The 18,029-nt window shown below is 39.5% G+C and overlaps 1 protein-coding gene across 2 annotated transcripts in view; it reads left to right on the forward strand.

The window, feature by feature from the left end:
• Positions 1–18,029, forward strand: part of vwa8 (von Willebrand factor A domain containing 8) — a 67,495-nt gene that overhangs the window by 30,921 nt on the left and 18,545 nt on the right. For both annotated transcript variants that reach the window (XR_015106014.1, XM_086144865.1), the window contains exons 24-37: positions 101–220; positions 338–543; positions 3,452–3,603; positions 5,203–5,311; positions 5,949–6,087; positions 6,218–6,405; positions 8,932–9,051; positions 10,045–10,109; positions 10,274–10,399; positions 11,987–12,096; positions 12,807–12,958; positions 13,218–13,422; positions 13,558–13,639; positions 13,954–14,158. Coding sequence is in view for 1 of the 2 variants with exons in the window: in XM_086144865.1 (XP_086000991.1) it covers positions 101–220; positions 338–543; positions 3,452–3,603; positions 5,203–5,311; positions 5,949–6,087; positions 6,218–6,405; positions 8,932–9,051; positions 10,045–10,109; positions 10,274–10,399; positions 11,987–12,096; positions 12,807–12,958; positions 13,218–13,422; positions 13,558–13,639; positions 13,954–14,158 (1,979 nt within the window). In the remaining variant the exon portion in view is untranslated. The remainder of the gene's footprint in view (positions 1–100; positions 221–337; positions 544–3,451; positions 3,604–5,202; positions 5,312–5,948; positions 6,088–6,217; positions 6,406–8,931; positions 9,052–10,044; positions 10,110–10,273; positions 10,400–11,986; positions 12,097–12,806; positions 12,959–13,217; positions 13,423–13,557; positions 13,640–13,953; positions 14,159–18,029) is intronic.

Raw genomic sequence — 18,029 nt, forward strand, 5'->3', positions numbered from 1 at the left:
GAAGCGGTGACGCAACTTTAATGCAAAGTTAGACACAGTTAAGCAGAGCAATTGCTTGCGGTGACATCTTTGTAACTATCTACTCCCGTTCCATCCAAAGATCCTCTTGAAGCCACAGGGAGGCCCAACTCCATCGTCATGCACCCGGACTTCAGAATGATTGTCTTGGCGAACAGACCTGGTTTTCCCTTCCTGGGCAACGATTTTTTTGGAGCTTTAGGTAAACAATCATGTAACCTCATGAAATAAAACATTTGGATGCTACTTCAACATTGGATACATGTAAGATACAGTGCCACTCTAAGAGAGGATGATTAGATAATTGTTTTGTTAACAGGTGATATTTTCAGCTGCCATGCTGTTGACAACCCGAAGCCCCGAGCAGAGCTGGCTATGTTAAAGCACTACGGGCCAGATGTCCCTGATACCACTTTGCAGAGGCTTGTTTCGGCCTTCAGTGAGCTTCGCTCCATGGCTGACCAGGGCACCATCACCTACCCGTATTCCACCCGGGAGGTGGTCAACATCGTTAAACACCTCCAAGTAAGAAAACAAGCAAATTGCACATACTAACTCAAACTGCCTTCTTTTCCCCTCCTTCCATTCCATGTGGTTTTGTCTCAGACTAATTCTTATCAATAATTCATAAAGACTTTGTGACTTTAATCCTGTGCCACTGGAAGCTTAAATAATGTAAGAGGGTATTCTCACCACGCAGCTTCAGCTGGGGCATGTGACTTAAAGGGAGGCACAAAGAGAGAAGGACAAAGAAAAAAGACAGTCTAGATTGAAACCTGGCAGAAGCAAAGAGATCACATTGCTTGTCATATTATATTTTCTGTGCTCCCAATGAATATCAACCACCCCTATCTCTGCTTGTGCGTCCCTCCATTTATTTCACTACCAACTTTGTTACTTGCACCCCCATAATGCAACTACCATCCAACTGCAAAGTTTTGAGCCAATTTATAAACAGCAGTTTGTATCTGTGTCATTTTGAAGTCTGATGTCATTCAACACATCATACACCAGATATGATACTTGAACTGCTGTGCGGCACTTTGACACGAAATCAATCAGCGAACATCTGTGGCCGACATCTGTTCTGTATGTTATGTGATTAACAAATTATACTTTTCCCTAAAAACGACTCGACATATCTTGAAATGACACAACTTACCTATCATTCCGATCATTGTTTTTTCTTTATCTGGAATCATAGTGTCAAACTGTGGTGTTGGTGAGATTATTATAGAGTTATCCATCCTTGTCACACTTATCTTCCATAATTATTGAGCACAAAAACTAAAACATGGACTTTTGGGGGTAAAGTGAGTTTTCATCTTCTGATTTTTTTTCAATATAATATTTCTTGAAGGCTTGTGGACACAGTGATTCTTTGTAATTAAGTGACGTAATCATTTTCTTTTTGTGATGTGTCTGGTCTGAATCACTCATTCATTAGCTTTTTTATCTTGTCCGACTCCACGCACCTGGGGGTCCAAATAGGTACTTAATTTCAGTATTTTTAGATGCGGCGTGCATCGTCCAAAAAGCAATTTATCCTACTTAAGAGTAATATTTATTCCTGATATACTCAGTAATTGTGTGTATCCTTTTACTCCATGAAGTGTTCATATTGGGACGTGCCCTGAATAAATGGTAATAATTGGCACCCTGAGAGTCACACTTAGCCAAGCAGCTGGAGGAAAATTAGTGTTTAGACTTCATATCATTTGACACCATTGGAATTATTGTATGGTATGATTGTTGAGAGGCCAAATTTGGAGGTCACACCTCCCTCTCACACTGACCCTTTTCTCTTATACCAGAGCAAACACACAAATGCTTATTAGTCTACATTTAACGTTACATTTCCCTATTATCTTGTGATCAGGCAGTTAAACTAATGTCCAAATCATTTAGTCAAGAGACGGGCAGAAACACCAGAGACCCAAGAAAGGAGGGCTCAGAGGAGGTAAATTAGGATTCCAGTTTGGTCTACAGTGGATCAATAATTCAGTGCACAGGTACAACCCCCTTTTGATTTCCCCACTGGCCACCCTGTTCTGTCATTAATCACCACAACTATTGACATCTGCAGGACTATGACAGATAGAAGGTAATTAAGTGGAAGTCCGAATGCTTTTCGGGGCCAGAGCATTGTAATTATCATTTCACATTTTGTCATAATTGCACCTTTGTGGTTAAAAAAAAACAAAGGAGCCAGATCGATATCAACCACTGCTCTCTCAATCTATGTGTTAGTTGTAACCACTTGGGATTATTGATTTTTGTGGCTATTTAAAGGTCCTGCAGTGTAAATACATTGTGTTGTGTGGATCGAAACAGTAGCTTAGGATTCCTGCATCTTTTTAAAGGTGTTAAACTCATTTATAAATTTGCCACAAAGAATACGCACCTCAGCCAAGCATGTAGCATGGTGAAAATTGTATTTGCATTGCATATATATCACATATATATATGACATATATATATCACAGCAGACTCTTCTCAATCAAACCAAAACTGTATATCAAACTTATTTGATACTCATTATGATCTGTAGCTGATGTTTTTCAATGGCTGATATTAAATTCATTATGATCTTAAAGGGCAATCAAACACATCTACAGATCAGTCTGAAATATTTGAAATTCTGCATTTGGTTAATTAAATGACTGACAAATATTGTAGAATCATGTTAACATTACATTTGAGAGTTGCATGTTCACGTAACATAAAAAAAAATCCAGTATTTCAACAAATAGGGAGTTCAAACAATTGTTTCAATATTTTACTTTTGTACAATCTGCCCACAACAGAGTCTTATTCCTAATATTCTTTAGATACGTCAGATATTCAAAGGTTTATCTGTTATGAAGGCAGCACATACATTTATAAATATTATTGTTTTGCAACTAGTTGAAAGTACCCCTTACTTGTTGTGTGTGGTCTGGACATTTGTTTACAATATCACCCTGAATTTATGGAACTAATGTAACTGGAATCTTTCTGTAATTATATCAAACTCACAATTTGTCACTGGTTGTGTGATAGAAAACACCTCAGTCAGACACTCTGATGTGCATCTGTCAGTGTTTTTGCAGTAAATAAAAATACACTACGTTTCAGATTCAATGTCACATGCCAGACTTTCTGTTGTCACACTTACAAAATGGTAAATCTTTATAAGTATCTTTCATTTTTTGACCTTTTTTCGATTTTTTTTCTGACATGATTTTTGTCTAGTTGCTATCCCCTTTGCTGTATTATCACCTTGCCCTATAACTTTTCATTCTCCTTCACAGTCCTCCCTGTCTCTTCTGTTTTGTCTATTTTTCATTCACCCTTCTCACCTTTGCTCTGCCCTTTTTCTCTTTTCCACCTCACAATTTTCCTGCAGCTTCCATTCCTGCTTTCTTTAAACTTGTATTTCATCACCCAACAGAGATTTCCCGAAGAGGGTCTGGCCAACGTTGTGAGAAACGTCTTCGACTTTGACTCCTACAACGAAGATGTGCGCAAGGCTCTGATGGAGGTGCTGCACAAGCACGGGATTCCCATCGGAGCCAAGCCCAGCTCTGTGGTTCTGGCCAAGGAGTAAGACATCAGGAGCACATGACACGCATACACACACACATTCAGACACAATTAAACACTAGTCTCACATTTCTCCATAAAACAAAGCCAAGCATCTATTCCATATCTATAGGACTTTTATTCAGTGATAGTGCAGGGCTGGTTCTCTAAAAGAACCCTCTTAGGAACGTTAACCCGCAAGTTAAGATGACTTGGAGAAAATAAGATAACCTCAGCCTGGCCAGACTTGAAACTCATCAGTAAATTTTGTCAGCTGCATGTGCATGCCTGTGTGAAAGTATGTTTAAGCAGTTGACAAATATAACAGGAATGTTGAGAAATATTTAAAAAGTAAAAAGTAAAACAAGATTAAAGACGGAAATAATTCTGAAATTGAAAGAGGTGAAGTCAAATTACAGTTATGTATAGATGAACACATAAATCCTTTTCTCAATCTTAACTACCAATCTACTTTAACTTGCTTTTTTCAGTATTTTAGCTGCGTTAAATTTTATTGGCTGAAGATCTATTTTAACTCATTTCATTATGTCTATTTTGTTGGATCACAGTTTTATTGACAATATTTTGATTTTTTTCAAAAAACTATATGTGTGACCGTTAACCGCTTGAAATTTAATCGAAGAAAACATTTTTTTTTTCTAGAAATGTCTTAAAAAGTCACTATGTTCTCCATCATCATGCAAAAGGCTTCTTTTTTTAGCCGTTGAGGTGGGGGGTGTGAAAGCTGTATCTTCAGCTGACACTATTTTCTATGATGCAGTGTTTCCTGGTTTGAACCTAGCGCTGCTGTTAAGGAACAAGTTAGAAGCCCCCCTATGGCGAGGTTGCCTCTAAGACACAGGTTTTCTGATTTTTGCTTGACTCTCTAAAACCTAGAGATGCTTGAAATCAGGCCATTGACATATTTCAGACAGAAGGCTTCCATGAAGTCTTCCCGCAACTTCCTCTAATGGTTTTTTTGACATACAATATAACCTCAAGTCCTTGTAGGAAAGGGGCTGTAATATCCATTACTGTTTCTCATCGTGTACAGTTTTGTCTTTTAAATAAAGGAACATATTTGTTTCTCCAGTGTCCTGTGGTTTTATTCTGACTTTTACATTCATAAATTCTGATCCCAAGTAATGTACTTGTAAGTCAGCAGGGCAGAAACAAGTATTTTCCTCATTTCTTTATATCATGACTTAGACTGCAACTTTCGGGGAAAGATATTTTTATTTTATTTTTTTTTCCGGGCGCATGAGTGATTAATGCGCTCACTGATCAGTTTATACAGATAAAGCTGCAACAGTTTGTCCAATGGGCCACATTACTTGTCCATTCATAGAATCCTTAAAGCCTTTTTAGCTTTCTAAGCTCTTTGTTGAACATCAGCTTTGCTTGAATGAATCTTCACTTCTTCCAATTTCTAAGAAAAAAGTGGAAGTTTAATAGTGAGAACTGGTAATTTGTATATCAGGGAAAGCCATAGCTGATCACAATACACTTGCTAATGTCCTTTGAATAGATTACAGATGCTGTAGATATGTTTAAATCTCTGTAAGGCAGAGACTTTTATGCCCTACATTGCAATTGTCACCAAGAGACCTTTTACCTTAGGTTGCCCCTGCCTGAGGCCAAGATGACAGGCTACTGGACGCTAAACCAGTGTGGTAATGCACGGCGCAAGCTGCTCTGTCCAACTGAGACGCACCACATAGACATCAAGGTAAACAGGAGAAACACACACACACACGTTGACAGCATTAAAAGTTTACCCCACCCCTCTAAAACCATCCAAAGTTACACAGATTAATTGTGTCCATGGATAAAATTCTAGAGAAGTGAAAATCTCACCAAACTGGTGTATTGTCACAACTGTCAAACACCCTGGGATGGGCTGAGAAATTATATTTTAAGCTTCTCAAGATGAGGATTTTGGGACTAAAACCTTTTTTTTCATATCTTTAAGCTATTTGGGATGCGTAGGATAAACATTAACTCGTAGGAAGTATGAGGCGTAGAAAGCCCACAATGCAATATTTGCAAATGAAATGTATCTATCTTTTGCACTCCAATTATATCAAACCTCAAAAATAATAAAAGTCACATCTGGGTTCTTTACAATAACAATTATCATTCACTAACATGGCAATCCAATCTCAATACATATCCAAATGCAGATTCATTTTGATACAATCTATATTTTTGGAATTATTCACTTGAAATGTGAAAATGCAAACAGGCAGGAAAGCTGTTGGACAGGAATATAGGAAAAATCACACACATCAAACACGAAGTTTGTGCACACAATTTTGTGTCGATATGCAGTGCTTTTTGTTTACATTTTGTCTTTGTGTTCCTAGGGTCCTGTCTTTTTGCATGTTCAGGGTTACCCCTGTGACAGACAGGAAAGCAGGGCTTTGAGTTTCAGCGAAGAGAAAGCACACTGGCAGCTTCCCATGAATGAAGTCAACATCGTTTGTGATGTCACAACTAAAGATGGTAGATATTAAACAGGCAGACTCTTTGCTTTTTCTATAGGTGGTAACATGTTCACTAGCCAGTCCTGAGCTCAACCCTGTATCTTAATCCCATCACCTAATCTCAATGTCTTCATTTTTTGTTGGTGCAGATGTGCTGTATGTGGCCACGTGTAACCCTGTGACATTGTACTGCATGAAAGAGCGAGGGGAGACCATCCAGTGCATGGAGCTTTACGATGTCTTTCCCAGAACGATCAGCGGAGTCTGGCAGCCCTTCGTCACTGTCGCTCCCCTCGGGAACCCTTTGGATGGGCAGGTGGTGCTACATGAGGAACAGGTTGGTTCTGTTTTGTTCGTCCGTAAACGATCTAGATCCGGGGGGCATGTGTGCCTGCGTGTGTGTGTGTGTATGTAGCACTGTAATAAAGTATTCATCTGATTATTCTTATGATTATCTCTGCAACAGAAAAAGGTCATCGAACAAAAATAAAATATTATACGGATTCTGAAGTCATTGTATGTCTGAGAGAAGAGGATGCAGAGGATATGTTTAGATGGAGGCAGATGATTCGCCGTGGTAAAGGGAAACACCAAAAGGAAAAGAAGATGCTAAAGTCATAGTATTATGAAGAAAAAAAACATCATCATATGTTTGTCAGAAAAAAAATATATCACAATATGATTATTCTGAAGTTGTAATCATAAGAGAATTAAGTCATTATTATTAGTCTGTCCATTCACAGTCCAAATAGTGATAATGAGCTGGCTTTGAAGTGATGTAACATCACAAAAACTGGAAAAAAAAACTATTTGGTGCATGAAATAAAGGGTTTTATTTCGGTTTGAAAAATATTGTAAAAGAAGGTTTTAAAACATTCAAACAGGTTCTCCGAACACACAGAATGTATGATACAGAGAGATTCTATACCATGTCTGGTATAAATGACCAACAACAGACAACTTTATTTGGTTGTGGTTTTGTTTTCTTAAAATCCCATCTTCATTCTTTTAATGCTGAGATTTGTTAAAAAAAAGTTTTTTAATTCATTTTCCCTTTCAGCGTGGCTCTATAACTATGGAACAACCATAATCTCACAATCCTATCAATGGCGAACAATTGATAAAGCCACAGTTTCTGGATTTTTTTTTTCCAACCTTGTGAATATGTGTTTAACAGATTTTTATTTATAAATCACGCTTCTTAACGGATTAGCGCTTTACCTACTGCTGCCGAGTTGCTGGCCAGCCCGCCCGCCCACAACCAACCCAAGTTCTCCCAGAGACACTTGGAGGCGGTTACACAGACGCTCAGCTCATCCTACTGAGCCTCTGCTGCCAGCAGAAGTTTTTGCTCAAAGGTTCCCTTTTTTGTGTTTATTTACAGTATATACATTTATAATCACTTTCAAATTTCTTTTTTCAACTGCAGTAAAAAGGGAAATTAGTTAATTACACTTGTGATATTAGCACAACACCTGAACCTTGGTTTATTTCATTGTTGCTCACACTGTGCGATTTTTATTTATGTTATTTTTTTTGTAATATTATAGAACAAGTAATGAAATCATTACTGGCAAACACAGCACATGGGAGCTTTACTTACATGCATGACTGAAGCAAGTTAGACAGAAATGCGCTGTCAAGAAAGCAAACTTTTGTAGAATTATTTACTCACACACTTTTCATTCATTTGGAGAGAAAACTATTTCTATTTCCAGATAGATATGTGTGTGTGTTGTGATTTTTTTTTTTTTGGTGACCACTATGACATATAACCTGATATTTTAGGCCATACAGGATTTAAAATTCTTATTTTTGAAGGAAAACCACAGATTACTCAAAGATTGAAAATACATGTCCTTCAAGACTGTGTCCTAAAATGGTCAGTGGTGAGGTTTTATTTGCTATTTAATCTTATACCCCATAAAATGCCGGTCTATGTTAGAAGGAGAAGACAAAAACAATGCTTTGGAGCTCTTTCTCCAACATGAACACAGCTGGTGCATATTAGGCAAGGGAGGACTGCTAAAAATACCACGTTGATGGATCATGTTACGTCTGTCTAAAAATGAGGAGGCCCAGACAAAATAAAGTTCATCTTTGGGTCACTAACTCTCGAGTGAGTTTAGGAAAACCGTGCGTGCACACAAATGCAGGTTCTAGTGGGCGTCCACACACATGTGTGCACATGTGCCAGTTGGCGTAACGATCACATGATCACAAACACGCAAAGACAACACACAACCCTATATCCCACACACTACAGGAAGCAGCATGCACGTGTGCTCACACATGCATATGAGTCCTCCAAACACAGATGTTTAGAGTATTCTGGATTCACCTCACACTAATTTGTTCACCAGTTAGGCAACATATTCTCTTCAGAGTTTTGCATTGTGTTTATTTCAATATTATTAAAGAAACACCAAATATGTTTCCAACAACAAACTATTATCATGATTAGAAAAAAAGATCACAATCTATATTTTGAAGCAGAGAATTAGCAGCAGGATAGATTCAGTTACATTTTGAACTCAGTTATAGAGTTGATTACATTGTTTCATCCTCATAACACCAAGATGTTCTTTAGAAATGCACAATACCCCAAATGAAAGAACAGTGTATAGGTCAAATGCATGATTCAAAGTTTCCGGCTGATACGAGAAAAAAATTATGTAGTTTTTGCCCATGATAAACCTCCTTCCACAACATAGTTTTTCTACCATATACCTTTTATTTATTTAAAAAATCCTTCTTTAGTTGTACAATGTACACATTTCAATGTCCAATGATTTCATTCTAACTTCCAAGTCTGTAATTTCATTTTCTATGTATTTCCTTCTTCTTTTATTCACACTGCCAGAGTAACACAGTGCTTCATTTGGACATGCTAACCGGCGCCGTGCGGAGGCTCATGTTGTCTCAGGACAGTGATCAGGCTCCAGCCAGAGCCTCCAACTGGTGGAGCAGTAAGGAACAACAGGTCAGAGGTCACAGTGTCTCCACTGAATACATTGCATTTGTCAGCTTTCAATTCAAAACAGACAAGAGCTGCTATTTTTAAGCCTCCAGCTTGAATCAAACACTGATAGCCATGTACTTAGTGGTCAGTGCATTCAAATTACTTATGAGATGCCTTTCCAAGATTATAGGCAGATTATATTTCAAAGTCTGAAAATTATGTAAGAAGTGCATTGTTTTATCCATAATATGTTTTTTTGTCTAAAATTGATAGATTTTGAATATTTCCTCACAGAAGAATGATACAAGGATATCCTCTCTCTCTCTCTCTCTCTCTCTCTCTCTCTCTCTCTCTCTCTCTCTCTCTCTCTCTCTCTCTCTCTCTCTCTCTCTCTCTCTCTCTCTCTCTCTCTCTCTCTCTCTCTCTCTCTCCATACATATATATATATATACACAAAATGCATATTCTTTCATTCGTCCCTGCATTAAGATCAACAAATTGATTGAAAACATCAGTTCAGTATCAGGGAAAGCACTGTTTTTATCACAATAGTACTTTTTTCATGGGCTTTTGTTTAGCTTTACATAATTGTATTGACTGTAAAGGGGCAGCGTGGTGCAGGAGATAAGAGTAATCGTCTTTGGAACCGAACATTTCTGGTTTGATTCCCAGCTCCTGTGTCGAAGTGCTGTTGAGCAAGACACTGAACCCCTAACTGCTCCCTTGGTGCTAGTTGACGGCATGCCTACTGCTCATAGTTCATTAATGATAGGTTAATTGCAGACAACAAATTTCCCCGTGGGGATTAATAAAGGATAAATTATTATTATTAGCAATATTCATATATGTTATCTGTTTTTTGAGTAAAAGAGATGTAGACATGATGTGTTATTGCTTTTACACAGTTATGCTGATTTCTATGTTTCGTTTAAAACCACACATGGTTAAAAACATACATGTTACAGAATTAAATAGGTTTTAAATGTATTTGGGCAAATCAATTGTATTCCCCAGGGAGGTTACAGAATGTGCCGTGACTTCGCCCACAAAAACTGGCTGCTCTTCTATAAGGAGGAAGGGTAAGATATTCATAACACTGTTAAACCTCACGGTCCATCTATTAGGGTAGTTCTGCTCGCTGAGCTGTAAGCTCGTGTGTGTGTGTGTGTGTGTGTGTGTGTGTGTGTGTGTGTGTGTGTGTGTGTGTGTGTGTGTGTGTGTGTGTGTGTGTGTGTAACCGTAGGAGCCAGCTGGAGGTGTTGGATGTGTTGGAGGGCCAAGTCCATTCCATCTCCCTTCCCATCAACCTGAAGTCAGTCTTCCTTGTAGCGGAGGATCGATGGCTGCTTCAGGAAAGCAACACCAACAAGTGAGTGACAGATTTTTGGTATCAGAACCGATCGTGACAGTCTCTAGAGTTCTGGTTCCTGATCCACACTTGGATCTGAGTTGTTTTTAGTTCTTATTCAGTTCCAATGTGAGACAGTGAATTGATAAGGATATGATGATAACTGCTTATGAGGTGTTTGCGTCTGAAATTAATACAACCCCTTCCAAAATGAATGAAGACATAATTATGATATCAATTATATTATCAACCTGGGTGTTGGAAGGGAATTTCATTTTTTATACCTTATCTTATTGAGTTTTATCAATTATTTTCATACTCAGGTATTTTCTATGATTTCAGGAATAAAAAATGAATTAATAAAACATACTCCAAAAAAGCAAAATCCAAAGACAATATTGCTAACTCATTCCCTCAGTCATTCACGATACCATAAAACTGAGCAGCCTGTCAATTTTTACATCCCTAATTTCTGGGATGGACTCTGATTCAGCTGTGAGTATTTCGAGACAGCAATCATTCACGTCCCTTGTGGTGTCACTTGGACTGATATTGAATTATATTAAATTTCTAGACTGATCAAAAAAGCCCGCCAATGCCTTTCATCAACTGCGTGCAAAGGGGGCGTATTATCGTTCAAGCCTCCGCTCGTAGTGATATGCTCAGACGTCAGTTAAGGAGAAAAATAATTTTACAAGCAGCTGCGCCTTGGCTTTTGCATCTCTCTGTGTCCAAGGTGAGAAACAGGTGTCTTGGCAGATTACTAACCATGACAAGTACAGTCACAGGTATTTCCCATCACACCACTGTGACAGAAAGAGCACCATCACTGCTTCTATATAAGCAGAGGACCGATTAATAATCGTCTGTCGTGCATTTTGTAACACTAGCTCTGTTTCACTGTATTTGCTTTTATGGATTAGGGTGTTCCAAATTCTAAATTCGGAACCTTGGCCACATGTTTTGATTGGGACGCCAAACAGAGGCTTGTTTACACCCCTCGTCAATTATTCAGTGATGATGAGAAACCGCAGCTGGCGAAAGACGCCTACAGACAGAACAAAGCATTTGAGGGCAGCCGAACACCTTTATGAACAACCAAGTGGGGTTCAGTATATACCAAAAAAAAATGAGTTAAAGATACTCCTATGCACTTTGTTACAACGGTGCTGGGTCAACTTCCAAATTTTCAAAAAGAATTGTGGAGACACAATATGTTCAAGTCCCTAAAAATCACACAAACATTTCCTAATTTGAACCAGTATGTTACATCTGGAGCACATTTATGGTGCAGATTTATCACTTTCTAACAAACAGGGTAACGTGCTAGAAGGACCTATAAATACTGATATAAGCCATGCTTGAAGCTGCTGGTCAACTCTTTATTTTATTTAAGTCTTTATCCATTTTCTTATTATCAGTGATGAATCTTCTATTGCTGATACATGGTTCTATGATATCATTAACGAGGCCCATGCAATGCGAGCTTCAAATATCAAACCTATGTAACCTGTGTGTTATAATGTGAAAATTAAGAGATTTTTTTGGCTGAAGTTTAGTGTCTCACCCTCTCCGACTCCTGAGAAATGTTTTTGTGTCATTCAACAGGAAGTTTCTGCTCACCAAGCCCATGCACATGGCAGCAGCGGACACCGGTGTATGTCAACTTCACAGCATCAGCGAGGACCCTGTCAGCTCGGGGCACGGAGCCAGCTCAGGTATCTATAACAAGCAGAACGTCCTGCAGCTGTAAACAAAGGTTAATAGGGTTTTTCTGTCTTACCCTGCTGCTCGGCAGCACTTACTAAAGACATTATGTCAAGCCTATTAACAAAAGCAGACCGATCAACACACACGCACACGAAGAAACAGATGCCCTCTGACAATGCGGCGCCTGCTTTCATTGGACCCCTTAGCTAACCTGAGCACAACAAAGAGCATTCAACCCGAACCAACCATGTTTTAATCAATCGCTCCTCACCATTAGTGGAGACAAATAATGTTGCATTGAGTCATGTCCAGCAGTCTAAAGAGGAAAAGTTTGACAGAGGCCTTCATTTATTTAAATGGTCACTTCAGAGGCTGTAGCAGTCCCTAAAAGTTTGGACCATTCCCTTTGGTATGTATTTTTGTCTTAATCTAATTTTAGACACATAATGCTTTATTTCAACAATTGTTAACATATTACAGTGTACTGAGGCCTTTCAGAGGATATTATTAAGGACTGGCTAAAATGTATGAGGAACAGCGTATTCTCAGTGTTCCCCAAGAGCATTTCTTGCCTCATTGGATGTTTATACATTACTTAAATTCCTTTAACAATAAACTTTTATAATGCTAACAGTATTAGTTTTTTTTCTTTTTTCTTCCTCTGTTCTTGTTCCATTATTAACTTCCTCGTCCTCTACACCGACTCTTGTCCTCTCAGCTGAAGTAACATCACCGCAGATGATGTCATGTGACCAGCTTCCCAATGAAAACCTCAGTGCGGCTCTTGACCAGAGGATTCTCTCTCCTAATCGTATAATGGCGGACACAGGCTCATTTGCCCGGGTCATTGTAGGCTTCCCTGACCTCATGGTGAGAGTCAAAGTTGTTATTGTATGAAAGCCACATCTGTCCAAAGCAACTGCAAGGAACACACTGCAGTTTTTCTCTTATATCTGATTTAATCGTGTGCTGGCTTAGTGTCCCATTCTGCGGTCTTGTGATTCCGTGGAACAAACATTTAAGAGACAGATGGGAAATAGACACTCAAGAAGCAAATACACATGTATTTTGGTGAGGGCGTCTTGTGATGCTGATTTTGTTTTTCCTCCTGATTTCTCCTCCGGACAAGTCTCCAAATGAGATGTACAGCTTTAAAAGGCCTGTCGACTTGTCACTGATGAAGAGTGGTGAAGGCGGGGGCCAAATTTTCCTCAGAGGTGGGCTTCGTACAGGCGTTGCCAAACGAGACAATTGCATTAGTCTGCTCGCAGCCAATCAGGTCGTCAGGGCCCTTCCACCGAACAAAGTGCCCCTGAAAGAGGTCTACCCGAAAGGTTGGTCATCAAATTCTACATGGTTTTCAGAGCTTAGTGAATGTTATTGATATATTTTTTTCAACTTGAATACAAAAGTGATGTTGCACTTGATGTGCCTGCAACGTAACAAATATTTGCTTTTTTGTCACTCAGACGTCACACCTCCGATGACAGCAGCTTACCTCGAAGTTACTGACCTTAACTCCAAAAAGGTTAAATACATCCCTGTCCCCAGGTAAAAGCGGCCAGTCTCACTGCCACAGTGGTATTTTGTGTGTTCTGCCACCATCTACTGGGAAGAGAGAAAATAGCACCAAACAAAGTATACTAACTGCTTGTCTTCAGGTGTTTGATTTCCATTAGATATTATTACTTTTTTATTTTGTAGTGTTTTTAGAATTCACTGTATTGATTATTTTTTCAGTCTACAACCCAAGTAGTACTGATGGCAGATTTGGAATCTTTTTTTTAAATGAAGAGATTTAACATGTTTTTTTTTTATTGTTTCTTATCTTTTTTTTATATGCATCTCTATGTTCTCACTTGCAGATCAACATCAGTGTCACCTTACACAAGCTGGTCATCCAAGATGTCGGAGTCTGACGTTCTCATGGCTCCCCTGGGTTCCGGAGGTGTTGTCACAGTAGACATGGGAGGGTGTGTACGTCTCTGGGAGACAGGATTGGACACACTGCAGCGATCGCTGTTGGAGTGGAGGAATATGATTGGGTCCGACGATAGCAGGCCTATCCAGGTGACATCACCGATGAGTTTGCTTGTTAATACGGTTATTTAGTGTCAGTACTTTAGTTTAAAGACTGCAGCGTCTCTCGGTGCCACTAGATGACAGGCATGCTTAAATGATACCAGCAGTATTTCACTGTGGCAGAGGGGCACTGTGGTCAGATGTATGTAGAAACATTCCTGACTTGAAGCAAACCATAATGTTTCCAGGGCCAAAAATGTATGACCTTGCTGGGCGGCTGGTGTGTATGAATGGAAGGGCATTGTGGGAATGATGCAATAGGTTGCAATTGGCCAGAGCAGTCAGAGCTGTGATTTGGCTACTGAGATGGCATTGTGCTGGTACCCACATACACAACTATGTTTCCTTACATAATGCAGCCTACCAGATACACTGCGTTTGTGTGTGTGTGTGTCTATAGATAAGAAAATGAAAACTTATGGTCTAAAATTCATTCATCTCTAAGATTAGTGGGAATGCACATTGCGCCTCTATAGAAAATCAGGGGAGGATATTCACTGAACCTTTTGTGACACTGCATCCTTATATGAGGACACCGCATTTGAAGTTTTGTTTACCTTATTGTCCATTTCACCTAATTGTAACTTGTTGTTTGCGTACAGAGTCTTTGGTTTTAGTGGTAGCAAAAGCAGATGACAGTAATGCTGTGGTGATACTAAATCGCCACAGCAGTTCCCGATGCAAGTGTAGAATAATGACAATAGGCAAGCATTTTTAAATGAGATGTGGCAATAACAAAAGATAATGCTGCTAATTAGCGAGTGCATGTAACCCTTGTCTTCCAAACCACACCAAAATTACTCTATATTCCTATTCAGGTCCTACCACTTCTGAAAAAGCTGGAGAGCATTATCCAATCATTTGATCTTTGTGTTGTGTACCTAGAATATGGGCACATGAGGGGGAATCAAAATATTATGGAATGTCAAGTCAGGGATATCAATCTGTGAGAGAGTATGCCAAAGCAGACCGTTTCAGATGAAGCAAAATATCCACACACTCATGCAAACACCTGCAATGCACACATGGGAGTCTTTCTGGCCTAGATTCCACAGTATTTGTGTCTTTGATGGGGCACCTTGAGTCCACTGGAGGTCAAACGTAGACAGACTCTCCCTGTGCTATGTGCTAGCTCTGCAAACAACAGTAGCTCTACTGTATTTGAACATACCTGCCAGAAAGACCCCCAGTCTCCGCTCAGAGCTATGTGACTTACCTCACCTCTATGTGAGCTTACCTGTTTGCCTTTGGCACGGTCAGTGTTTTTGTGACACACTGACAAGTGTGATAATAAGGCCATTGACAAAGACACAAGGACGAAAACTCCTGATCCCCTATAAATACATGTCTTTTCATGTTTGAAAAAAAACCCTGAAGGTTCAGCAACAGTTGTTTGTAATCACGACCCCCACACAGAGCAACGCTATGGTGCATCTTGAGTGCTCTTGTCATCTCTATTTGACATTGGCCCATTACTTCACCTGCAGACACTGGAGCCATCAGTCATCAGTGGTCTTTACACACAACAAGTCTTTTTGTTTAACAGGTGCTTCTGGCACCCGGTGTCTGAAGGTATCCAGTGTAACGTGGCATATTCATACCAGCTCACCCTCATAAGACTAGTCAGTCATCCCTGCACTTACTTGAGCAACGTATCTTTATGCCGGGGAATTTTTTTTTCTTTCACTTGTCTTGGTCCCCACCCCACCCTTTGCTCCCCCACCCTCCTGCTTATTAGCTTCCAGTCCTACAAACGTACACCAATGCTATTTCTAAGATCAAATATTCTGCAGTAGTTAATTGGAGGCTTCGTGTTGTGATATCTTTTTTATTTCATGCAAATCGTTATTGTACTCACATGGAATGCACAGACCATGTTACCACCCCAATTAGTTTATACATTTTTAAGGAACAAAGTAATAATTTTGACTTTGAGCAAACATCATGTATATAACAAGTAGTGATCTGGGATGGAATCACATTTAGCTATGTTTGTATATGTCAGATACTCATGTACATGTACTCATGTACATGTTCATGTGTCCATAGTTTATACCTTAACATATCTTTATGTCTTTATACACACACACACACACACACGCACGTATGTATGCTTACATACATACATACACACACACACACACATATATATATATATATATATATATATATATATATATATATACTACATGGGCAAAAGTATTCAGTCACCCATCCAAATAATCAGAATCAGGTCTTCCAATCACTTCCTTGGCCACAGGTGTATAAAATCAAGCACCAAGGCATGCAGACTGCTTTTACAAACATTTGTGAAAGAATGGGTTGTGCTCAGGAGCTCAGTGAATCCACGACTGGATTACAACAAATCCAGTCGTGAAATTTCCTCGCTCCTAAGTATTTCACAGTCAACTGTAAGCTGTATTTATAAAAACATGGAAGTGTTTTGGAAGGACTGCATTTCAGCCATGTAGTAGTAGGCCACGTAAACTGACGGAGCGGGAACAGCGGATGCTGAGGCGCATAGTGTGAAGAGGTAGGCAACTTTCTGCAGTCGGTCGCAACAGAGCTCCAAACTTCATGTGCCCTTCAGATTAGCTCAAGAACAGTGCACAGACAGCTTCATAGAATAGATTTCCATGGCCGAGCAGCTGCATCCAAGCCACACATCACCAAGTGCAATGCAAAGCGTCGGATGCAGTGGTGTTAAGCACGTCGCCACTGGACTCTAGAGCAGTGGAGACACCTTCTCTGGAGTGCAATGAATCGCACTTCTCCATTTGGCAATCTGATGGATGAGTCTGTGTTTGGCGGTTGGCAGAAGGATGGTACTTGTCTGACTGCACTGTGCCAAGTGTAAAGTTTGGTGGAGGGGGCGTTATGGTGTGGGTTTGTTTTTCAGGAGCTGGGCTTGACCCCATAGCTCCAGTGAAAGGAACTTTGAAACCTTCAGCATACCAAGACATTTTGGACAATTTCATGCTCCCAATGTTGTGAGAACAGTTTGGAGCTGGCCTCTTCCGTTTCCACCATATTGTGCGCCAGTGCACAAAACAAGGTCCATATAGACATGGATGACAGAGTCTGGTGTGGATGAACTTGACTGGCCTGCACAGAGTCCTGACCTCAACTTGATAGAACACCTTTGGGGTGAATTAGAGTGGACACTGAGAGACAGGCCTTGTCGTCCAACATCAGTGTGTGATCATCACAAATGCGCTTCTGGAAGAATGGTCAAAAATTCCCATAAACATACTCCTGAACCTTCTGGACAGACTTCCAAGAAGAGTTTAAAGCTGTTATAGCTGCAAAGGGTGGACCAACGTGATATTGAACCCTATGGATTAGGAATGGGATGTCACTTAAGTCCATATGTGAGTCAAGGCAGGTGAGCGAATACTTTTGGCCATATAGTGTATGTGTAAACACACAATTACACACACACACACACACACACACACACACACATATGCATGTATATATATGTTTGTATGTATGTTAGTGTGTGTGTGTGTGTATATATATATATATATATATATATATATATATATGTGCATAAATATGCCAACAATTCAGAATAAGGCAAAATATTGCATCAGATGCAAACGTCTAGGAAGGAAGAAAAAACAAAACAAAAATCAGTATTTCATTTTTCATTGTCCTACATGAACCAATGAGTAGAAGTGTCTGAAGCTACCAGCTGCCTGACCTGACCTATGCACGAACTGACTATGAGCTGCAGTTGACTAGATACTTTCCATTGAGTCAACAACATTTCCACTGCAACAGCAACCTATTGTGGCTGGTTTAGCTTCCTCATAATAGGCTTTTTTTCTTTAACAATACTTTCATTGTGTTAAAT

The sequence above is a fragment of the Fistularia commersonii genome, chromosome 4 (genome assembly GCF_037954325.1).
Source record: "Fistularia commersonii isolate RoL2024-O1a breed Wild chromosome 4, RoL_Fcom_v1.0, whole genome shotgun sequence".
Classification (NCBI taxonomy): domain Eukaryota; kingdom Metazoa; phylum Chordata; class Actinopteri; order Syngnathiformes; family Fistulariidae; genus Fistularia; species Fistularia commersonii.